General features: G+C 46.6%; 1 protein-coding gene across 6 annotated transcripts in view; it reads right to left on the bottom strand.

Annotated features, from left to right (window-relative positions):
* UBAP2 (ubiquitin associated protein 2) overlaps nucleotides 1–25,318 on the bottom strand; it is a 1,102,091-nt gene that overhangs the window by 745,747 nt on the left and 331,026 nt on the right. For all 6 annotated transcript variants that reach the window (XM_069217098.1, XM_069217184.1, XM_069216796.1 and 3 more), the window contains exon 8: nucleotides 11,196–11,299. In XM_069217098.1, coding sequence (XP_069073199.1) covers nucleotides 11,196–11,299 — 104 coding nt within the window. The remainder of the gene's footprint in view (nucleotides 1–11,195; nucleotides 11,300–25,318) is intronic.

Raw genomic sequence — 25,318 nt, 5'->3', positions numbered from 1 at the left:
CCCCTCCGGCCAGGCCCCACTTTTGGCGGCAAGGCCGGAGAAAATAATGAGAAAAACAAGGAGGAGTCACTGGCCAGTCAGGACAGCCCCTAAGGTGTCCTGAGCTGAGGTGACTAACTTTTAGAAATCCTTTATCTTGCAGATGGAGGATTCCCCCAATAGGGTTAGGATTGTGTCCCCCTCCCCTTGGGAGGAGGCACAAAGAGGGTGTACCCACCCTCAGGGCTAGTAGCCATTGGCTACTAACCCCCCAGACCTAAACACGCCCTTAAATTTAGTATTTAAGGGCTACCCTGAACCCTAGAAAATTAGATTCCTGCAACTACAAGAAGAAGGACTGCCTAGCTGAAAACCCCTGCAGAGGAAGACCAGAAGACAACAACTGCCTTGGCTCCAGAAACTCACCGGCCTGTCTCCTGCCTTCCAAAGATCCTGCTCCAGCGACGCCTTCCAAAGGGACCAGCGACCTCGACATCCTCTGAGGACTGCCCCTGCTTCGAAAAGACAAGAAACTCCCGAGGACAGCGGACCTGCTCCAAGAAAGGCTGCAACTTTGTTTTCCCGCAGCTTTGAAAGAACCCTGCAAGCTCCCCGCAAGAAGCGTGAGACTTGCAACACTGCACCCGGCGACCCCGACTCGGCTGGTGGAGATCCAACACCTCAGGAGGGACCCCAGGACTACTCTGATACTGTGAGTACCAAAACCTGTCCCCCCTGAGCCCCCACAGCGCCGCCTGCAGAGGGAATCCCGAGGCTTCCCCTGACCGCGACTCTTTGAATCTAAAGTCCCGACGCCTGGGAGGGACCCTGCACCCGCAGCCCCCAGGACCGGAAGGACCGGACTTTCACTGGAGAAGTGACCCCCAGGAGTCCCTCTCCCTTGCCCAAGTGGAGGTTTCCCCGAGGAACCCCCCCCTTGCCTGCCTGCAGCGCTGAAGAGATCCCGAGATCTCTCATAGACTAACATTGCGAACCCGACGCCTGTTTCTACACTGCACCCGGCCGCCCCCGCGCCGCTGAGGGTGAAATTTCTGTGTGGGCTTGTGTCCCCCCCGGTGCCCTACAAAACCCCTCTGGTCTGCCCTCCGAAGACGCGGGTACTTACCTGCAAGCAGACCGGAACCGGGGCACCCCCTTCTCTCCATTCTAGCCTATGTGTTTTGGGCACCACTTTGAACTCTGCACCTGACCGGCCCTGAGCTGCTGGTGTGGTGACTTTGGGGTTGCTCTGAACCCCCAACGGTGGGCTACCTTGGACCAAGAACTGAACCCTGTAAGTGTCTTACTTACCTGGTAAAACTAACAAAAACTTACCTCCCCCAGGAACTGTGAAAATTGCACTAAGTGTCCACTTTTAAAACAGCTATTTGTCAATAACTTGTAAAGTATACATGCAATTTTTATGATTTGAAGTTCCTAAAGTACTTACCTGCAATACCTGTCGAATGAGATATTACATGTAGAATTTGAACCTGTGGTTCTTAAAATAAACTAAGAAAAGATATTTTTCTATACAAAAACCTATTGGCTGGATTTGTCTCTGAGTGTGTGTACCTCATTTATTGTCTATGTGTATGTACAACAAATGCTTAACACTACTCCTTGGATAAGCCTACTGCTCGACCACACTACCACAAAATAGAGCATTAGTATTATCTCTTTTTGCCACTATCTTACCTCTAAGGGGAACTGTAGGAAGTTGGCTCTGTATGTGCTATCTCAAAGTAAGGAATAGCATGCACAGAGTCCAAGGGTTCCCCTTAGAGGTAAAATGGAGCCAAGGCAGTTGTCGTCTTCTGGTCTTCCTCTGCAGGGGTTTTCAGCTAGGCAGTCCTTCTTCTTGTAGTTGCAGGAATCTAATTTTCTAGGGTTCAGGGTAGCCCTTAAATACTAAATTTAAGGGCGTGTTTAGGTCTGGGGGGTTAGTAGCCAATGGCTACTAGCCCTGAGGGTGGGTACACCCTCTTTGTGCCTCCTCCCAAGGGGAGGGGGTCACAATCCTAACCCTATTGGGGGAATCCTCCATCTGCAAGATGGAGGATTTCTAAAAGTCAGAGTCACCTCAGCTCAGGACACCTTAGGGGCTGTCCTGACTGGCCAGTGACTCCTCCTTGTTGCTTTCTTTGTTCCCTCCAGCCTTGCCGCCAAAAGTGGGGGCCGTGGCCGGAGGGGGCGGGCAACTCCACTAAGCTGGAGTGCCCTGCTGGGCTGTGACAAAGGGGTGAGCCTTTGAGGCTCACCGCCAGGTGTCACAGCTCCTGCCTGGGGGAGGTGTTAGCATCTCCACCCAGTGCAGGCTTTGTTACTGGCCTCAGAGTGACAAAGGCACTCTCCCCATGGGGCCAGCAACATGTCTCTGGTGTGGCAGGCTGCTGGAACTAGTCAGCCTACACAGACAGTCGGTTAAGTTTCAGGGGGCACCTCTAAGGTGCCCTCTGGGGCGTATTTTGCAATAAAATGTACACTGGCATCAGTGTGCATTTATTGTGCTGAGAAGTTTGATACCAAACTTCCCAGTTTTCAGTGTAGCCATTATGGTGCTGTGGAGTTCGTGTTTGACAGACTCCCAGACCATATACTCTTATGGCTACCCTGCACTTACAATGTCTAAGGTTTTGTTTAGACACTGTAGGGGTACCATGCTCATGCACTGGTACCCTCACCTATGGTATAGTGCACCCTGCCTTAGGGCTGTAAGGCCTGCTAGAGGGGTGTCTTACCTATACTGCATAGGCAGTGAGAGGCTGGCATGGCACCCTGAGGGGAGTGCCATGTCGACTTACTCGTTTGGTCCTCACTAGCACACACAAGCTGGCAAGCAGTGTGTCTGTGCTGAGTGAGAGGTCTCCAGGGTGGCATAAGACATGCTGCAGCCCTAAGAGACCTTCCTTGGCATCAGGGCCCTTGGTACTAGAAGTACCAGTTACAAGGGACTTATCTGGATGCCAGGGTCTGCCAATTGTGGATACAAAAGTACAGGTTAGGGAAAGAACGCTGGTGCTGGGGCCTGGTTAGCAGGCCTCAGCACACTTTCAATTGTAAACATAGCATCAGCATAGGCAAAAAGTCAGGGGGCAACCATGCCAAGGAGGCATTTCCTTACATCAACTCTTCGAAGGATCCCTGAGAGTGGATCTAGAGAAGTTGCAGTTCCTCTGGTAATGGTCTACTTTTTAGTCTTGCTAGGTGAACCAGGTTGATTGAAGAGGAAATCATTCAAGTCGCTTTTAGGAATGTTCTCATAGAAACTTTTTTTTTGAGATCGTGAGAGCAAGGTTGGAAAGTTTTTTTTGTCTTTCTTTCTATTCAAAGATAAGCCTGGTTTCTGTCTGTGTCAAGTTTTGTACCCAAAAAGACCATCTTGCACGTTGGAATAGTGGATGAGTTCTGGTGATTTACAGTGAGGCCTAGACTGTGAAATAAGGCTAGACAAGTGTTGTGCACTGGAGGCCTGCTGTGGAGTCTGTGCCTTTAGTAAATCAGTCATCTAAATACAGGAAAATTTGAAAACCTTTTTTTGTGCAGAGTCGCCACGACTGCTGCAAGACACTTTGTCAAAATTCTTGGTGCGGACTTCAACCCAAAACGGAGAACCTTGAATTGATAATGGGTATCGGCTACGGTAAAGTGAATTGATAATGGGTATCGGCTACGGTAAAGCGAAGGTATTTGCAATGCCTGAGACGTATGGGAAAGTGTAAATAGGCATCTTGGAGATCCAACGATGTCATGATCTCCACTGTTGAGAAGACACAGGTATTTGTTTACACAGGTATTTGTTTAACTTCCTGAGATCTAGGATCAGTTGCCTTACTTCTTTCTTATTAGAAACAACCGAGGGTAAAAGCCTAGACCTCTCTGATGAATGGGAACCTCTATCTCACCCTTGGAAAGCAGTTGAAATATTTCTTGCTTTAGTAAGTGAGGATTGTTAGAAATGGGGTTTTTGGTTGGCAGTCAGGTTACCCCCTGTCCAAGCAAAAGCCCTCACTCTAGTCAGGGTAAGTCACACACAATCCAAGATTATCCTGTGCCCACCCTCTGGTAGCTTGGCACGAGCAGTCAGGCTTAACTTAGAAGGCAATGTGTAAAGTATTTGTGCAATAAATCATACAATACCACCATATAGCACCACAAAAATACACCACACAGTGTTTAGAAAAATATATAATATTTATCAGGATAATTGTAGGTCAAAAAGAATAAAGTTGCAATGGGAAATTGTAGAGATGTCACTGAAAAGTGATTGAAAATGTCACTTACCCAGTGTACATCTGTTCGTGGCATCAGTCGCTGAAGATTCACATGTTGTGCATAGCCCGCCATCTGGTGTTGGGTCGGAGTGTTACAAGTTGTTTTTCTTCGAAGAAGTCTTTCGAGTCACGGGACCGAGGGACTCCTCCTCTTTGTCTCCATTGCGCATGGGCGTCGACTCCATCTTCGATTGTTTTCCCCGCAGAGGGTGAGGTAGGAGTTGTTTGTTAGTAATAGTGCCCATGCAATGGAGTGAATAAGTATGTACCTATTTAAGATATATTTACAAATGTACAAAGTTGAAGCCAACTTCCATACGGCTACAGGCTCCCGGGGAGGTGGGTGGGCACATGTGAATCTTCAGCGACTGATGCCACGAACAGATGTACACTGGGTAAGTGACATTTTCAGTTCGATGGCATCTGTTGCTGTAGATACACATGTTGTGCATAGACTAGTAAGCAGTTATCTCCCCAAAAGCGGTGGCTCGGCCTGTAGGAGTGGAAGTAGTCTGAAATAAGGTTCTTAGTACGGCTTGACCTACTGTGGCTTGTTGTGCTGATAGCACGTCTACACAGTAGTGCTTGGTAAATGTGTGAGGCGTAGACCATGTGGCTGCCTTACATATTTCGTGCATTGGAATATTCCCTAGGAAGGTCATGGTAGCACCTTTCTTTCTGGTTGAGTGTGCCCTTGGTGTAATGGGCAGTTGTCTTTTTGCTTTAAGGTAGCAGATTTGGATGCACTTAACTATCCATCTGGCTATACCCTGTTTTGATATTGGGTTTCCTGCGTGAGGTTTTTTAAATGCAATAAACAGTTGTTTAGTTTTTCTGATGTCTTTAGTTCTGTCGATGTAGTACATTAGTGCTCTTTTGACGTCTAATGTATGTAGTGCCCTTTCAGCTATGGAATCTGGCTGTGGGAAAAACACTGGTAGCTCTACCGTTTGATTTAGGTGGAACAGTGAAATAACCTTTGGCAAAAATTTAGGATTGGTCCTTAGGACTACTTTATTTTTGTGTAGTTGGATAAAAGGTTCTTGTATTGTAAACGCCTGAATTTCACTTACTCTTCTTAGAGATGTGATGGCGATGAGAAATGCAACTTTCCAGGTTAGGAATTGTATTTCGCAAGAGTGCATAGGTTCAAAGGGTGGATGATTGTTAAGACGATGTTGAGGTTCCATGAAGGAACGGGTGGTGTCCTTGGTGGTATAATTCTTTTGAGGCCTTCCATAAACGCTTTAATGACAGGTATCCTAATTAGTGAAGTTGAATGGGTAATTTGCAGGTATGCAGATATTGCTGCTAGGTGTATTTTAATGGAAGAGAAGGCCAGGTTCGATTTTTGTAAGTGTAGTAAGTAACCCACTACATCCTTTGGAGATGCGTGTAATGGTTGAATTTGATTATGATGGCAGTAGCAAACAAACCTTTTCCATTTGCTTGCATAGCAGTGTCTAGTGGATGGTCTTCTAGCTTGCTTTATGACTTCCATACATTCTTGTGTGAGGTTTAAGTGTCCGAATTCTAGGATTTCAGGAGCCAGATTGCTAGATTCAGCGATGCTGGGTTTGGATGCCTGATCTGTTGTTTGTGTTGTGTTAACAGATCTGGCCTGTTGGGCAACTTGACGTGGGGTACTACTGATAGGTCTAGCAGTGTTGTGTACCATGGTTGCCTTGCCCATGTTGGTGCTATCAGTATGAGTTTGAGTTTGTTTTGACTCAATTTGTTTACTAGATATGGAAGGAGAGGGAGAGGGGGAAAAGCGTACGCAAATATCCCTGACCAGTTCATCCATAGGGCATTGCCTTGAGACTGCCTGTGTGCGTTCTCCTTTGTTGCAAATAAGTCTATTTGAGGTGTTCCCCAACGTTTGAAGTAAGTGTTTAGAATTTGGGGGTGAATTTCCCACTCGTGTACCTGTTGGTGATCTCGAGAGAGACTGTCTGCAAGTTGATTCTGGATCCCTGGAATAAACTGTGCTATTAGGCGAATGTGGTTGTGAATTGCCCATTGCCATATTTTTTGTGCCAGAAGGCACAGCTGTGTCGAGTGTGTCCCCCCCTGTTTGTTTAGATAATACATTGTTGTCATGTTGTCTGTTTTGACAAGAATGTATTTGTGAGTTATGATTGGTTGAAATGCTTTTAATGCTTGGAAAACTGCTAGTAGTTCGAGGTGATTTATATGCAGCTTTCTTGAATGTGCGTCCCATTGTCCTTGTATGCTGTGTTGATTGAGGTTTGCTTCCCACCCTGTCATGGAAGCATCTGTTATCACGTATTGTGGCACTGGGTCTTGGAAAGGCCGCCCTTTGTTTAAATTTATATTGTTCCACCATAGAAGCGAGAGGTATGTTAGGCGGTCTATCAACACCAGATCTAGAAGCTGACCCTGTGCTTGTGACCATTGTGATGCTAGGCACTGTTGTAAGGGCCGCATGTGCAACCTTGCGTTTGGGACAATGGCTATGCATGAGGACATCATGCCTAGGAGTTGTAATATCATCTTCGCCTGTATTCTTTGTGTTGGATACATGCGTTGTATAATCTTTTGGAAATTTTGAACCCTTTGTGGACTTGGAGTGGCTATTCCCCTTGTTGTATCTATTGTCGCTCCTAGGTATTGTTGTACCTTGCACGGCAGAATGTGTCATTTCGCATAGTTGATGGTGAAACCGAGTTTGTAGAGGGTTTGTATGACCTGATCTGTGTGGTGTGAGCACCTTGTCAGTGAGTCGGTCTTGATTAGCCAGTCGTCTAGATACGGGAATACGTGTATTTGCTGCCTTCTGATGTGTGCAGCCACTACTGCTAGGCACTTTGTGAAGACTCTTGGTGCAGTTGTTAAACCAAACGGCAATACTTTGAATTGGTAATGTATTCCTTTGAATACGAACCTTAGGTATTTCCAGTGCGACGGATGTATTGGTATGTGGAAATACGCGTCTTTGAGATCTAAGGTTGTCATGTAATCTTGTTGCTTTAGCAATGGTAACACTTCCTGTAGCGTGACCATGTGAAAGTGTTCTGATTTGATGTATGTGTTTAGTGTTCTGAGGTCTAGGATTGGTCTCAGTGTTTTGTCCTTCTTTGGTATTAGAAAGTACAGTGAGTAAACCCCTGTATTTGTTTGTGTATCTGGTACCAGTTCTATTGCGTTCTTTTGCAGTAATGCTTGAACTTCTATTTCTAGGAGGTCCGAATGTTGTTTTGATATATTTTGTGTTTTTGGTGGTATGTTTGGAGGGATTTGTAGAAATTCTATGCAATAACCATGTGGATAATTGCTAAGACCCAAGTGTCTGTTGTTATTTTGTCCCACTCTTGGTAATACTGATTTATTCTTCCCCCCCCACTGGTGTTGTGTGGAGGGGATGAGTGACGTGTGAGTCACTGTTTGTAGGTGTTTGGGGGCTTCTAGGGAATTGTCCCCCTCTGTATTGGCCCCGAAAGCCTCCCCTTTGGTACTGTCCCTGGTAGGTGGACGGTGTTGACTGTGAGGTACTGGGTTGTGTGGATTGACCCCGAAACCCCCCTCTAAAGGTTGTCTTGCGGAAGGTGTTGAAAGTGCCTCTGCTCTGCGGGGAGTAGAGCGCGCCCATGGCTTTTGCAGTGTCAGTGTCCTTTTTGAGCTTCTCAATTGCCGTGTCCACTTCAGGTCCGAACAATTGTTGCTCATTGAATGGCATATTGAGCACCGCCTGCTGTATCTCTGGTTTAAAACCAGATGTTCGTAGCCACGCGTGCCTTCGGATGGTTACTGCCGTGTTAACTGTTCTTGCTGCTGTGTCCGCTGCGTCCATAGAGGAGCGTATATGGTTATTGGAGATGTTTTGGCCCTCCTCAACCACTTGTTTCGCCCTCTTTTGTAGTTCTGTGGGTAGATGCTCAATGAGGTGTTGCATCTCATCCCAGTGGGCTCGGTCATATCGCGCTAGGAGCGCTTGAGAGTTTGCGATGCGCCACTGGTTTGCAGCCTGTACTGCGACCCTTTTACCGGCTGCATCGAACTTTCGGCTCTCCTTATCTGGGGGTGGTGCATCGCCCGATGTGTGGGAGTTTGCTCTCTTGTGAGCCGCCCCTACCACAACCGAATCTGGTGGCAGTTGTGAGGTGATGAAAGCTGGGTCTGTGGGAGGTGCTTTATATTTTTTTTCCACCCTCGGTGTTATTGCCCTACTTTTGACAGGCTCTTTGAATATGTCCTTTGCGTGCCTTAGCATTCCTGGGAGCATAGGCAGGCTTTGGTAGGTGCTATGTGTGGAAGAGAGGGTGTTGAAGAGGAAGTCATCTTCGACAGGCTCCGAGTGTAGAGACACATTGTGGAACTCTGCTGCTCTAGCCACCACTTGTGAATATGCTGTGCTGTCTTCTGGTGGTGAGGGCTTTGTAGGATACGCCTCAGGACTGTTGTCCGACACTGGGGCGTCGTATAAGTCCCAAGCATCTTGGTCCTGGTCACCTTGGCTTAAGGTGGTGTGAGCCGGTGAATGTGACGGAGTCTGTGCCGGTGAAATGTGAGCCACAGGTGGAGGAGAGGGTGGCGGAGTTACCTTCTTCACCAGTTTTGTTTGTGGTGTTTGTTCTTGTTGGAATTCCAGTCTCCTCTTCCTCCTAATAGGGGGAAGGGTGCTTATTTTCCCTGTTCCACTCTGTATAAAAATCCTTTTTTGAGTGTGGTCCAACTCGGTGGATTGTAATTCCTCCTCGAATCTATGCTTTCGCACTTGAGAGGACAGTGATTGTTCCTCTGATTAGGAACCGGTAGTTGGCTTGGTTGCGGGTCGTTTTGGCACCGAAACCATGTCCACGCTCTTTTTCGGCTCCGAGGCAACATTCCTCTTTTTCGGAGTCGAACCCTCTCGGCGTCGATCCTCCTCGGTGCTGCTGTCTCTGCGTCGAGCAGCTTCGGCTCCGCTATCTCGGCGTCGATCTTTGTCGGCAGCACTATCTCGGTCCCGAGATGGCTGGGTGCCTGTGTCTCGACCCGAGTCGGACGATCTTGGCACTATTTCGGCCTTCTTCGGTGCCGATGGTTGGTCACCGATTTTATGGGTTGAGCCATGGCCTGAAGGCAGTGGCGTCCCCTGGGCCTTGTCAGTTTTCTTATGTGCTATCTTCGATAGCACTTAGTTCCAGCAGATTTACATGTAAGTCCTGTTTCCATGAGCAGAATAGGTCCTGTTTCCATGAGCAGAATAATTGGACTTGCAGGACATTCATTTGGACTTCCAAACCACAGAAAATATTAGTCACTGTGGTTTGAGATGGATTTTGGAAGGAGAGAGATTGCCAGTAAGCAGATTGGCAACACCAAGGAAGAGAAACGCTTGCAACCCATTTGAGTCAACTTGTCCTTCCAACTGCTTAAAACAGAATCCACTGGTTTTCTAGACACTGCTTCAGTGCATTTGATTTGCAGACTAGCATTTCATACAATTCAGATTGACATAACAGCCTCTCCTCAAAAGGATAAACCTTTACTGACAAAGTCTTGGACTACTTCCAGGTGATGAAAGGGTTGCACTGGAGTCACTATAGGCTTTGAGCGATTGGCTCTGAATCTTAGCTGCTGGAGGTGATGGACTCCTTCAGGTGTTGCCATGTTTATGAGCCAGTCATCTAGGTAGGGGTAGAGAAAGCTATTTTCTGAGATGAGCAGCAACTACCACCATGCACTCTGAAAATGTATGTGAGAAAGGAACAGGCTCTATCACAAACGTTTGTAAAACAGCTGTAACTCCCGTCATAGAAATAAGAGCTGATATTTTGAAGCAGACTCTGGGAATCCATGTTAAAGGAGATCTGAATTGATAACAGTAACAATTTTATATTATCTGAAGATCTCATCTGTCAGTTATGTTCTGCCACTATTTGGAACGATTGAAAACACTCCTTCCAACCGGAGTGGTGATCAGGAGGGGGAAGTTGGTAAGTCACTGTTTTGAGTGAGACTGGGATTTCAGTGAAGGAGGTCATTAGTGTAGCTGACTTCTACCTATTCCAGATCTTCTGAGCTATGAATGAGGGTTGTTGCGTGCCTTGCAGTTGAGGCTGATGGGACCACTGAGGGGACTGAATCCTCTGCCTTCGGTGATAAATAGGTCACTGTGTGTAAAAAATTAGATTTTTTTTTTCTTTCCTTCCAACCCTACCGTCTAGAAGATATCAGCCTCATTCTTAATTCTCTGCATCTCATCATCCATGAAGAAACCAAACTGAACTTGTCCCATGAAAAGCAGGTTTATAATTTTAAGCTACACATCAGGCTTCAAGACTGGTATTCACAGCAGTGAGGCACATTTGAGGGAGACATTGCTGTAAAATTAGATGACTGGCAAGTCTGTAGAGTCTATAGAAACACTAGACACTAGCAGTCTGTCCAATCTCTTGAGCACTCATCTGCAGAAGTGGCAAGAGATTTCCATAAGATTCTGTGACACTGCCATAGCAAGGCTGCAGAGCAAGATGTTTCTAACATCACTGCTGCAGCTCCACAAACTTTATGGCTTGCTGCATCAATAGGTTTGCTCTCTGTCATGGGTGAAGGAGTCAATGGTCTCAGAAGTAGACATTTTGTCCTGGATGGTGAGACTGTGATGGAGTACAATTGAAATCTTTTTTTTTTGGGGGGGGGGGAGGGGGGGGGGGGGTGTTCCTGTTCGAAAGACCAATACATTTTCAGAAGTCTCAAATAACTTCTCTTCCTCAGACTCCACAATGCAGGGAACCATGAAGTAGAACAAAGCTCCATGATGACTAAGCATGTGAATAGATAGCTATCCTGTATTTCTAAGATGAAGAGTCCTCTCCATGAATTGTAACTCTGTAGAAGCCTTCCTGTTTTAGAAACCAGGTAATATAATGCATATGCTACTAAAAAATCCTTAATTACAAACATTTGATGTGTTCATGTGAAAAATATTCTCACCTGTTCCATCATCACCATCAACAGGGCCAACATCCCAAACCTCAGATTTCATCCCGTAGCCATCGCTCGCTGTTGGTTCTGAATAATCTGCAGGATTAAAGGTCCTAGAGTGTGGGAAACAAAAACATTACAAAGAATGGTAGTGAACAAAACTAGAATGTAATTTTAATGACTGAATTGTACTGGTATGCAAGAAAAGCTACAATGGTTCTGTGAGACGAGGCAGCAAAATGGCCTGAACAGATTAGACTAAAAGATATGGTGTAAAGCTATTCCTAGTTTAAATCAAGATTGCTTTCTGCTCCCAAATGATTCTTACCAAATGCAATTACCTAAAGTTAAAAACTCCAAGAGTCAGACAGAAAAATATTTTCTAAAGCCACAATATAACTGTACTCCTGCTTTTCTCATGCCACGATTTTGTTAACATGCTTTGCTTATCAAGAAGTGGCTATTGGAAAAAAATGAAAAATATTAGCTATTCAAATAAACAATATTTTCAAGTTTATGTGATATGCCCAGATGAGTTTGTTCTTTTGGCTCTACAATTCAGGTACAATAAAAATAAAAATAAATCAATAAGACAAGGATCAAGGAAAAGGTGGCTCTCTCGAAAATAAGAGAAACTAACTTAAGGGAGTAAAGCTAGACAGGGTAACCAGAGAATAGGCAGGGAGGGGGAAATCGTATCGCCCGACGCCCGAGCCATGTTGATTGTCACAACGGGCTATAAGATTTAATGTCTATTTTGTCAGACGGACAAATAGACATTAAATCAATATCTGTGGGCGCTGCCTCGGGCTTTGTCAGTTTGCACTCCCCTCCCCCGCGGCAACGCACTTGAAAAATCTATGGCCCCGCCCCCTCCAAACACTCCGTGGCGGGTAAACTGGAGAGTGGCTGGAGCCTTCCAACGTTTCCTGTGGAATCGGAGGTGAGCTGGGGAGCACGCGGTCAGTGTGCAGCCAGTCGGGGCTTTCCCCCGGGATCAGCAACTAGAAGCCTACTCCTCCAGCCCTGCCGGGCTGTGGGGAGCGGACGCTGGGCAGCGAGAGGGCGCTGCCTCCTTCCTTCTCTCCTGCTCCGGAGCAGCGGCAGAGGGTGCCGGACCGAGCTCCCGCAGCAGGTAGGTCTCTGTGATTTTCTTGTTACCTCGCAGTGGCAGGCGGTCGTGTCCCTCATCCTTCTCTCGCAGCAGCCTGTCACGCTTGCAGAAGCCCCTCTGCCCTCTCCGCCCTGTGCAATGCCTGCCCGGGACGCAGTTTCGTCCAGGGTCACCGAGGCAGGTTCTAATTTTGACAGCCAGCCAGCCCCCCGTTGGCACGCGCACGGCGCAGGCTCCTGCGCTCCCAGTGCCTGGGGGCAGGGACTGCTGGTCAAAGATAACAAAATTCTCAGCGTGGGGCCCCTTTGAAGACTTTTTGTAACTGACCAGCACTTGGAAGGATGGGTGGACCAGCCTTGTTCATATGAAATATGTTGCCTGGCCCCGTTCACAACACGTTCGTAAATATAAGAGATATATGTAAAGGACATGACTAGAGAAAATCATCGCAATTGACTGATTATTCTATTTTTGTGGGAAAGTATGGGGGGTGATTTCCTGGGATTTTGACCCGGTAAGCACAGCAGTCTGTTTTGTACTCTTAAGAATTCACAACATGAATTTAACCGGGTAAGGGGCGAACTGATTGAAGAAAAAACGACGACTTCGAGCTGGAAGTACCGCATGTATTCTGTATTTGTACAGAGATTCCAAGCTTTCCCAAGCTTACCGTGTCCGGGAGCGTAACTCATCCACTCATTTTACTTTTGGTATATCTACTCCAACGAATATAGGCAGGCATGTGAGTTCCATGTTATCTTTAAGTGAGAGCGTTATTGAATGAGACTACTGTCTGCAGGCTTACAATGATCGATGCAATGAATATGCTTTCTTGTGCAGGGCATGCGGTGGAAGACCAGAAAATTGAGCTTATGGGAATGTATATGTTTTGTGCAGGATAACATAGCTTGTTAGAACAAAGAAGCTGTGATTAAAACCTTGGCCCCCGTCCTGCTGATGTGCTCCAAAGTAATTTTAAATAACGTCCCACAGACTCCCTGCTGCTAAACAGGAAACTTTAACATTTATTATAGCAATCAGAGACTTTTTAGAATTCAACAGAATGGTCACTGCTGTTGTTCGTTGGCCTTGGCTTCTAATGCTTAAATTCTGCAAAACATGGCAATCCGTCATAATTGCTTAATGGAACTCTAACCATGTTTCGCACAGTAAAATGGTCAGTGTATATTGATAGTTGAGCAATTAAAAATTGTGACGTGGGTTAGAAACTATGGAGGTTATGGTACAGACAAGTGACAGGAAGCGTTAGGTGCTTTTAGAAACTGATTTTACTTTTCCTGTGTTTTTTTTTTAAAGCACTTTATCTGGCTGCTATACCAGTCTACAATTAGTTTTTCTCAACATTTCAAGTCGTTTTTTCCAATTCGAAGTAAATCACCTTTTTCCCCAGAAAAGTAGTAATCTACAAGTGGATAAAGCCCACAATTTAATTAATATAATTGATGTTTTAAATATTCCAAAGTGCTCATGACGAAGAATGTAGTTAGGCTGAAGGTGCCACACATAACGTGGGTTAGCTAGACATTCAAAATGGTGTGTTTCATTATACAGATTTGCAAGAAAAAGAAATATCACGTTTGCAATTGGTGTTTGTAAAATTTCATAAAACGTCTGCGCTACAGAGAACAACAAATTTTGATGCAGGACTGGGGGCAGGTACTTTCGACTGGAATCCTTGCCCCTTCCCTCCTAAAACTGCCGGCCAGCCACTGGCGCTGGGGCTGCGCCCTTCTGAAATTCCTACTGCTCTACTGCAAAAAATATTAAATACATGTATTTTATTGAGAGATACGGTTGTATCGCTAAATAAATCCATGTAATTAAGTCTGTGCTGCTTGTGCCAGGCTGTCTGCCCTGCCTCACTGTGAACAAGGAGCCAGAAGTCAGGCAGTAAGTCAACTTTCTGCAATGGGACACACAACGCAGGGCTTACCTTGCTAACTCCCTTTTTGTGCCATGGGAGTCTGTAGTGATATCACTGCAGGCCAGTGATGCTGCTGGTGTCATGGGTTTGGGCATTTAGGCTGCATCCCTGCGTGAGGCCAGCCGTCAGTCATCCATAGGCATAGATCCCCCCCCCTTTCCCATTTATCACATGGTAGGACTGGCCGTGAGCCCATGAGATTCAGGCCCAGTTTTTTTAACACTAGTTCAGTGCAAACTTAACTCCTTATTTATATTTAAAATATCGGTCATAATAATAGTCATGGTTTAAGTGTGTGAACCTAGCTTGTGTCAATGAGATGCAAGGTTGGCGTTCCCGCCCAAAAAATAACTCTAGGGCCCTAATGCCTTATTTATCCTCCTGTGCAAAGATTGTGCACAGGAGGGAGGTAGGACTAAATAATGGCGCTAAGACTGCTTAGCGGCAATATTTAACGCCTGGGTCTAGGCAGGAGTTAGGGGGCCTGTGGACCCATTTCCATGGTCAAACACCATGAAAAGAGCACACTGGTGCCTGCCCCAGGTACACCCCCACCCACACCAGGGGGTCCCCACAGGATGGGGGAAACCATTCCAGGTAAGTAGAGGTAGGTATTTTGCTTTTATTTTAATTTTAATTTTATTCTTTTAATGCCATTGCGGTTCCTGACCAGTAAAACAAATACCATTACATTGTCTAAATCATCATTGTCAATACAGCATTAATAAAACAAATTCAAGGTGTACATATTTCTTTTTTCTACTTTGATCGAGGTGTGCCTGCAGCTTTAGGACCAACAAGCAGGGCTCCCCACACTGCACAGCCCTTGTGCAAAACCCCAGCTCCAGGAGTGCTTTATACCTTGAAAATGCCCTCCAGGGGCACTAAAGTAACTCCCTGGGAGACTTAAGGATACCTTTAAGCACAACATCTGAAAGTGCGTCTGCACCTATGGTAGGCCCCCCTGCACATACTCTAAAACTGTTGATTCTAACATTGCCCACTTGTGGAGCACCACAAGGAGAAATAATATGGAAATTTCACCCCATGCAAGGGCTTATATGGCTTCCCTCAGCCTCAGAGGTGAATGTATTGTGATACAATACTTTTTTGGAAATCCCAGATGCCCCTGCACTTGATGGGGTACCCTGCAATTGTGATCCCTCACCCCATGACCACCTTCGATTCCCTCACTACCACCCAGCCCCTCATCTTTCCAATGCCCTCTTTCACATGCATTAATTTGTTTGAAAGCACTTGTAAAGGCTCTGACTTTACTTATCAACTTAACTATCACATAAGATATAAATCTGTTCTTTGCAGCAGGCACCCTGTACGCTAACTTTATGGCTGCCACTAGAGAAAACTCCCCTCTCTCTCCCTAGCAGGAACATTGATCACAAGAGGTATCTTTCTTAAGCAGTCAATTATACATAATTTCTAATGGTTTATTGAATTTTTGTTATGGTAACATGGATGGTAGATTTGAATCCCATTTAGGTAAGCTTGTCATTTCCAAAGCCCACATCCTTGTTCTTAGTGTAAATATTTTCTTGGTTTCTAGGTCTACTGTGCAGCCAGTGTAGTACCAGACTCCGTGTGTTCACAACTTGGCAGGAAATCACTACGAACCATAGCAGCATAGCTTCATTGCAGCAGGCTGCCTCAGGCACTTGTTCTCAGAGAGTTTGGAAATCTGTTTCTAGGTTTATTGGAGTCACCTATGTGAAAGGCTTGTCACAACTGGCTCTACATTTCTGGACTGCGAGTATAAAACTGAATCAAGTAGTCTCAGACTTGATCACTTTGTCCTGTTGATAGAAAATATGTCTCAGCAAAGTCTTTTCAACTTTGGTTTCAAAAGAAGTAAAGACACTGATAAAGAAAAGCCAGGGGAAGGAAATCAAAAAGAACCAACTGAGGTTCCGTGTTGTACCACCCCACATAATCCTAACCTAAACAAGAACAAAAAGAACGATGCTGAAAAAAGAAAACAAGTTTTTCAGTCTCACTGGGTGGAATCTTGGCCATGGCTAGCCATGAAGGAAAGCCAGGAAGGAGAAGGACCAAAAATGTACTGCACTATTTGCCAAAAATATCCTACTGTAGCAGTCAGCTATTCAGGTTCAGGTAGAAATGCATTCTTAAGTGGATGTGACCAGTTGCGCATTGAACCAATTAGAGCTCATGAAACTAGCAAGGCACATATGACATGTGTTTCATGGCACCGCCAGGAAATGAAAGAAATGGCGTTGCAGTCTCAGACTCTTAGAGCGAGTACCTCAAATTCCAGTCCCCCTACAGAGCAGCCCCTCATCATGCAAGCACTGCAAAAGCTGAAGGAGAGAGAAAGAAAGAAACTGACCATCTTGTTTAACAATGCTTACCTAATAGCAAAACAAGGTAAGCCACTCTCAGACATGGAAATCATATGTAGGGCTATGAAGAAAGCTGGTGTGGATATAGGAGAAAATTATACAAACCGTGAAAAGGCCTCAGAGTTCATAAGATGTGAGGCAGATCTACTTCGACAGGACATCCCAAAAATTGTTTCAAATTCTCGCTTCATTTGCATTATCGCAGACGGAAGCACAGATAATGCCATCATTGAACAGGAAACCGTGCTGGTGAGAGTAGTCAGTGATGGGAAGCCCTACACTCTATTTGCAGATCTTGTTCCACTTGAACATGCACATGCTCGCGGTGTCCTGGATGGTATAGCTAAAGGAATCTAAAGGTTATCTTTGGATTTAGTAGGCATGAGGTCCACAGAATATCCAGGCCCATCACTAATAGCTGTCAATTTTGATGGTGCTGCAGTAATGATGGGATCTAAGGGAGGAGTTGCAGCACTTCTAAAGAAAGACATTCCTTTTCTTCTACCGTTCCACTGTGTAGCTCACAAACTTCAGCTTGGGATTCTAGACGCTGTAAAATCCAAACTGTAGGAAGTTGGCTCTGTATGTGCTATTTCAAAGTAAGGAATAGCATGCACAGAGTCCAAGGGTTCCCCTTAGAGGTAAAATAGTGGTAAAAATAGATAATACTAATGCTCTATTTTGTGGTAGTGTGGTCGAGCAGTAGGCTTATCCAAGGAGTAGTGTTAAGCATTTGTTGTACATACACATAGACAATAAATGAGGTACACACACTCAGAGACAAATCCAGCCAATAGGTTTTTGTATAGAAAAATATCTTTTCTTAGTTTATTTTAAGAACCACAGGTTCAAATTCTACATGTAATAGCTCATTCGAAAGGTATTGCAGGTAAGTACTTTAGGAACTTCAAATCATCAAAATTGCATGTATACTTTTCAAGTTATTCACAAATAGCTGTTTTAAAAGTGGACACTTAGTGCAATTTTCACAGTTCCTAGGGGAGGTAAGTATTTGTTAGTTTTACCAGGTAAGTAAGACACTTACAGGGTTCAGTTCTTGGTCCAAGGTAGCCCACCGTTGGGGGTTCAGAGCAACCCCAAAGTCACCACACCAGCAGCTCAGGGCCGGTCAGGTGCAGAGTTCAAAGTGGTGCCCAAAACACATAGGCTAGAATGGAGAGAAGGGGGTGCCCCGGTTCCGGTCTGCTTGCAGGTAAGTACCCGCGTCTTCGGAGGGCAGACCAGGGGGGTTTTGTAGGGCACCGGGGGGGACACAAGTCCACACAGAAATTTCACCCTCAGCAGCGCGGGGGCGGCCGGGTGCAGTGTAGAAACAAGCGTCGGGTTTGTAATGGAAGTCAATGGGAGATCTAGGGATCTCTTCAGCGCTGCAGGCAGGCAAGGGGGGGGTTCCTCGGGGAAACCTCCACTTGGGCAAGGGAGAGGGACTCCTGGGGGTCACTCCTCCAGTGAAAGTCCGGTCCTTCAGGTCCTGGGGGCTGCGGGTGCAGGGTCTCTCCCAGGTGTCGGGACTTAGGATTCAAAGAGTCGCGGTCAGGGGAAGCCTCGGGATTCCCTCTGCAGGCGGCGCTGTGGGGGCTCAGGGGGGACAGGTTTTTGTACTCACAGTCTTAGAGTAGTCCTGGGGTCCCTCCTGAGGTGTTGGATCGCCACCAGCCGAGTCGGGGTCGCCGGGTGCAGTGTTGCAAGTCTCACGCCTTTTGCGGGGAGCTTGCAGGGTTCTTTAAAGCTGCTGGAAACAAAGTTGCAGCCTTTCTTGGAGCAGGTCCGCTGTCCTCGGGAGTTTCTTGTCTTTTCGAAGCAGGGGCAGTCCTCAGAGGATGTCGAGGTCGCTGGTCCCTTTGGAAGGCGTCGCTGGAGCAGGATCTTTGGAAGGCAGGAGACAGGCCGGTGAGTTTCTGGAGCCAAGGCAGTTGTCGTCTTCTGGTCTTCCTCTGCAGGGGTTTTTCAGCTAGGCAGTCCTTCTTCTTGTAGTTGCAGGAATCTAATTTTCTAGGGTTCAGGGTAGCCCTTAAATACTAAATTTAAGGGCGTGTTTAGGTCTGGGGGGTTAGTAGCCAATGGCTACTAGCCCTGAGGGTGGGTACACCCTCTTTGTGCCTCCTCCCAAGGGGAGGGGGTCACATTCCTAACCCTATTGGGGGAATCCTCCATCTGCAAGATGGAGGATTTCTAAAAGTTAGAGTCACCTCAGCTCAGGACACCTTAGGGGCTGTCCTGACTGGCCAGTGACTCCTCCTTGTTATTCTCATTATTTTCTCCGGCCTTGCCGCCAAAAGTGGGGCCTGGCCGGAGGGGGCGGGCAACTCCACTAGCTGGAGTGTCCTGCTGGGTTGGCACAAAGGAGGTGAGCCTTTGAGGCTCACCGCCAGGTGTGACAATTCCTGCCTGGGAGAGGTGTTAGCATCTCCACCCAGTGCAGGCTTTGTTACTGGCCTCAGAGTGACAAAGGCACTCTCCCCATGGGGCCAGCAACATGTCTCGGTTTGTGGCAGGCTGCTAAAACTAGTCAGCCTACACAGATAGTCGGTTAAGTTTCAGGGGGCACCTCTAAGGTGCCCTCTGTGGTGTTTTTTACAATAAAATGTACACTGGCATCAGTGTGCATTTATTGTGCTGAGAAGTTTGATACCAAACTTCCCAGTTTTCAGTGTAGCCATTATGGTGCTGTGGAGTTCGTGTTTGACAGACTCCCAGACCATATACTCTTATGGCTACCCTGCACTTACAATGTCTAAGGTTTTGTTTAGACACTGTAGGGGTACCATGCTCATGCACTGGTACCCTCACCTATGGTATAGTGCACCCTGCCTTAGGGCTGTAAGGCCTGCTAGAGGGGTGTCTTACCTATACTGCATAGGCAGTGAGAGGCTGGCATGGCACCCTGAGGGGAGTGCCATGTCGACTTACTCGTTTGGTCCTCACTAGCACACACAAGCTGGCAAGCAGTGTGTCTGTGCTGAGTGAGAGGTCTCCAGGGTGGCATAAGACATGCTGCATCCCTTAGAGACCTTCCTTGGCATCAGGGCCCTTGGTACTAGAAGTACCAGTTACAAGGGACTTATCTGGATGCCAGGGTCTGCCAATTGTGGGTACAAAAGTACAGGTTAGGGAAAGAACACTGGTGCTGGGGCCTGGTTAGCAGGCCTCAGCACACTTTCAATTGTAAACATAGCATCAGCAAAGGCAAAAAGTCAGGGGGCAACCATGCCAAGGAGGCATTTCCTTACACAACCCCCCCCCAAACGAAAGAGGATGAGACTAACCTTTCCCAAGAGAGTCTTCATTTTCTAAGTGGAAGAACCTGGAAAGGCCATCTGCATTGGCATGGGCAGTCCCAGGTCTGTGTTCCACTATAAAGTCCATTCCCTGTAGGGAGATGGACCACCTCAACAGTTTAGGATTTTCACCTTTCATTTGCATCAGCCATTTGAGAGGTCTGTGGTCAGTTTGAACTAGGAAGTGAGTCCCAAAGAGGTATGGTCTCAGCTTCTTCAGGGACCAAACCACAGCAAAGGCCTCCCTCTCAATGGCACTCCAACGCTGCTCCCTGGGGAGTAACCTCCTGCTAATGAAAGCAACAGGCTGGTCAAGGCCATCATCATTTGTTTGGGACAAAACTGCCCCTATCCCATGTTCAGAGGCATCAGTCTGCACAATGAACTGCTTAGAATAATCTGGAGCTTTGAGAACTGGTGCTGAGCACATTGCCTGTTTCAGGGTGTCAAAGGCCTGTTGGCAGTCCACAGTCCAGTTCACTTTCTTGGGCATTTTCTTGGAGGTGAGCTCAGTGAGGGCTGTCACAATGGATCCATATCCCTTCACAAACCTCCTGTAGTACCCAGTCAAGCCAAGGAATGCCCTGACTTGAGTCTGGGTTTTTGGAGCTACCCAGTCCAGAATGGTCTGGATCTTGGGTTGGAGTGGCTGAACTTGGCCTCCACCTACAAGGTGGCCCAAGTAAACCACAGTTCCCTGCCCTATCTGGCATTTGGATGCCTTGATAGAGAGGCCTGCAGATTGCAGAGCCTTCAAAACCTTCTTCAGGTGGACCAGGTGATCCTGCCAGGTGGAGCTAAAGACAGCAATATCATCAAGATAAGCTGTGCTAAAGGACTCCAAGCCAGCAAGGACTTGATTCACCAACCTTTGGAAGGTGGCAGGGGCATTCTTTAAACCAAAGGGCATAACAGTAAACTGATAATGCCCATCAGGTGTGGAGAATGCTGTCTTTTCTTTTGCTCCAGGCGCCATTTTTATTTGCCAGTACCCTGCTGTCAAGTCAAAGGTACTTAGAAATTTGGCAGCACCTAACTTATCAATGAGCTCATCAGCTCTTGGAATTGGATGGGCATCTGTCTTGGTGACAGAGTTGAGCCCTCTGTAGTCCACACAAAACCTCATCTCTTTCTTTCCATCTTTGGTGTGAGGTTTGGGGACTAAGACCACTGGGCTAGCCCAGGGGCTGTCAGAGCGCTCAATCACTCCCAATTCCAGCATCTTGTGGACTTCCATCTTGATGCTTTCCTTAACATGGTCAGACTGTCTGAAGATTTTGTTCTTGACAGGCATGCTGTCTCCTGTGTCCACATCATGGGTACACAGGTGTGTCTGACCAGGGGTTAGGGAGAAAAGCTCAGGAAACTGTTGTAGGACTCTCCTACAATCAGCCTGCTGTTGGCCAGAGAGGGTGTCTGAGTAGATCACTCCATCTACTGTGCCATCTTTTGGGTCTGATGACAGAAGATCAGGGAGAGGTTCACTCTCTGCCTCCTGATCCTCATCTGTTACCATTAACAGATTCACATCAGCCCTGTCATGGAAGAGCTTAAGGCGGTTCACATGGATCACCCTCTTGGGGCTCCTGCTTGTGCCCAGGTCCACCAGGTAGGTGACCTGACTCTTCCTCTCTAGCACTGGGTAAGGGCCACTCCATTTGTCCTGGAGTGCCCTGGGAGCCACAGGCTCCAGAACCCAGACTTTCTGCCCTGGTTGGAACTCAACCAGTGCAGCCTTTTGGTCATACCAAAACTTCTGGAGTTGTTGGCTGGCCTCAAGGTTTTTGGTTGCCTTTTCCATGTACTCTGCCATTCTAGAGCGAAGGCCAAGTACATAGTCCACTATGTCCTGTTTAGGCTCATGGAGAGGTCTCTCCCAGCCTTCTTTAACAAGGGCAAGTGGTCCCCTTACAGGATGACCAAACAGAAGTTCAAAGGGTGAGAACCCTACTCCCTTCTGTGGTACCTCCCTGTAAGCGAAAAGCAGACATGGCAGGAGGACATCCCATCTCCTTTTGAGTTTTTCTGGGAGCCCCATGATCATGCCCTTTAATGTCTTGTTGAATCTCTCAACTAAGCCATTAGTTTGTGGATGGTAAGGTGTAGTGAATTTATAAGTCACTCCACACTCATTCCACATGTGCTTTAGGTATGCTGACATGAAGTTGGTACCTCTGTCAGACACCACCTCCTTAGGGAAACCCACTCTGGTAAAGATACCAATGAGGGCCTTGGCTACTGCAGGGGCAGTAGTCGACCTAAGGGGAATAGCTTCAGGATACCTGGTAGCATGATCCACTACTACCAGGATATACATATTTCCTGAGGCTGTGGGAGGTTCCAGTGGACCAACTATGTCCACACCCACTCGTTCAAAGGGCACCCCCACCACAGGAAGTGGAATGAGGGGGGCCTTTGGATGCCCACCTGTCTTACCACTGGCTTGACAGGTGGGGCAGGAGAGGCAAAACTCCTTAACCATGTTGGACATATTGGGCCAGTAGAAGTGGTTGACTAACCTCTCCCACGTCTTGGTTTGTCCCAAATGTCCAGCAAGGGGAATGTCATGGGCCAATGTTAGGATGAACTCTCTGAACAGCTGAGGCACTACCACTCTCCTAGTGGCACCAGGTTTGGGGTCTCTGGCCTCAGTGTACAGGAGCCCATCTTCCCAATAGACCCTATGTGTTCCATTTTTCTTGCCTTTGGACTCTTCAGCAGCTTGCTGCCTAAGGCCTTCAAGAGAGGGACAGGTTTCTTGTCCCTTACACAGCTCCTCCCTTGAGGGTCCCCCTGGGCCTAAGAGCTCAACCTGATAAGGTTCAAGCTCCAAAGGCTCAGTTCCCTCAGAGGGCAGAACTTCTTCCTGAGAAGAGAGGTTCCCTTTCTTTTGCTGTGTTGCAGTTGGTTTCCCAACTGACTTTCCTGTTCTCTTGGTAGGCTGGGCCATTTTTCCAGACTCCAGCTCTACTTTTTCACCCTGTGCCTTGCATTGTGCTCTTGTTTTCACACACACCAGTTCAGGGATACCCAGCATTGCTGCATGGGTTTTTAGCTCTACCTCAGCCCATGCTGAGGACTCCAGGTCATTTCCAAGCAGACAGTCCACTGGGATATTTGAGGAGACCACCACCTGCTTCAGGCCATTGACCCCTCCCCATTCTAAAGTAACCATTGCCATGGGATGTACTTTTCTCTGATTGTCAGCGTTGGTGACTGTGTAAGTTTTTCCAGTCAGGTATTGGCCAGGGGAAACCAGTTTCTCTGTCACCATGGTGACACTGGCACCTGTATCCCTCAGGCCCTCTATTCTAGTCCCATTAATTAAGAGTTGCTGTCTGTATTTTTGCATGTTAGGCGGCCAGACAGCTAGTGTGGCTAAATCCACCCCCCCCTCAGAAACTAGAGTAGCTTCAGTGTGGACCCTGATTTGCTCTGGGCCCACTGTTGATCCCACTTGGAGACTAGCCATACCAGTGTTACCTGGATGGGAGTTTGGAGTGGAACCTTTCTTGGGACAGGCCTTGTCTCCAGTTTGGTGTCCATGCTGTTTACAGCTATGACACCAGGCCTTTTTGGGATCAAAGTTTTTACCCTTGTACCCATTGTTTTGTGAAGAGGCTCTGGGCCCACCCTCCTGTGCAGGTTTTTGGGGGCCTGTAGAAGACTCTTTACTATTTTTAGTTTTGGTTGTCTCATCACCCTTCTGCTGGGGAGTCTTTGTGACCCCTTTCTTTTGGTCACCCCCTGTTGAAGTCTTGGACACCCTTGTCTTGACCCAATGGTCCGCCTTCTTTCCCAATTCTTGGGGAGAAATTGGTCCTAGGTCTACCAGATGCTGATGCAGTTTATCATTGAAACAATTACTTAACAGGTGTTCTTTCACAAATAAATTGTACAGCCCATCATAATTATTTACACCACTGCCTTGAATCCAACCATCTAGTGTTTTCACTGAGTAGTCAACAAAGTCAACCCAGGTCTGGCTCGAGGATTTTTGAGCCCCCCTGAACCTAATCCTGTACTCCTCAGTGGAGAATCCAAAGCCCTCAATCAGGGTACCCTTCATGAGGTCATAAGATTCTGCATCTTGTCCAGAGAGTGTGAGGAGTCTATCCCTACACTTTCCTGTGAACATTTCCCAAAGGAGAGCACCCCAGTGAGATCTGTTCACTTTTCTGGTTACACAAGCCCTCTCAAAAGCTGTGAACCATTTGGTGATGTCATCACCATCTTCATATTTAGTTACAATCCCTTTGGGGATTTTCAACATGTCAGGAGAATCTCTGACCCTATTTATGTTGCTGCCACCATTGATGGGTCCTAGGCCCATCTCTTGTCTTTCCCTCTCTATGGCTAGGATCTGTCTTTCCAAAGCCAATCTTTTGGCCATCCTGGCTAACTGGATGTCCTCTTCACTGGAGTTATCCTCAGTGATTTCAGAGTTGTTGGTCCCTCCTGTGAGGGAACCAGCATCTCTGACTATTATTTGTGGAGTCAGGGCTTGAGAAGCCCTGCTCTCCCTAAGTAGGACTGGAGGGGGGGAATTTCCCTCCAAGTCACTATCTTCATCCTCTGAGTTGCCATCCTCAGAGGGGTTGGCCTTTTCAAACTCTGCCAAAAGCTCCTGGAGCTGTACTTTGGTAGGTTTGGGGCCCATTGCTATTTTCTTTAGTTTACAGAGTGACCTTAGCTCTCTCATCTGTAGATGGAGGTAAGGTGTGGTGTCGAGTTCCACCACATTCACATCTGTGCTAGACATTATGCTTCTAAAAGTTGGAATACTTTTTAAGAAACTAAAACTGGTTCTAGAATCTAATTCAAACTTTTACCAAACTTTTAAACTCTAAAAGAAATGCTAAACAGGATCTAACACAAGGCCCTAGCAGGTCTTTTAAGAATTTAGAAAACTTTTCAAATTGCAAAAAATCAATTTCTAATGACAATTTTGGAATTTGTCGTGTGATCAGGTATTGGCTGAGTAGTCCAGCAAATGCAAAGTCTTGTACCCCACCGCTGATCCACCAATGTAGGAAGTTGGCTCTGTATGTGCTATTTCAAAGTAAGGAATAGCATGCACAGAGTCCAAGGGTTCCCCTTAGAGGTAAAATAGTGGTAAAAATAGATAATACTAATGCTCTATTTTGTGGTAGTGTGGTCGAGCAGTAGGCTTATCCAAGGAGTAGTGTTAAGCATTTGTTGTACATACACATAGACAATAAATGAGGTACACACACTCAGAGACAAATCCAGCCAATAGGTTTTTGTATAGAAAAATATCTTTTCTTAGTTTATTTTAAGAACCACAGGTTCAAATTCTACATGTAATAGCTCATTCGAAAGGTATTGCAGGTAAGTACTTTAGGAACTTCAAATCATCAAAATTGCATGTATAC

The sequence above is a fragment of the Pleurodeles waltl genome, chromosome 1_1 (genome assembly GCF_031143425.1).
Source record: "Pleurodeles waltl isolate 20211129_DDA chromosome 1_1, aPleWal1.hap1.20221129, whole genome shotgun sequence".
Taxonomy (NCBI): domain Eukaryota; kingdom Metazoa; phylum Chordata; class Amphibia; order Caudata; family Salamandridae; genus Pleurodeles; species Pleurodeles waltl.
Note: the sequence above shows the minus strand (reverse complement) of the source record. Positions and strands in the feature narration are given on the sequence as shown.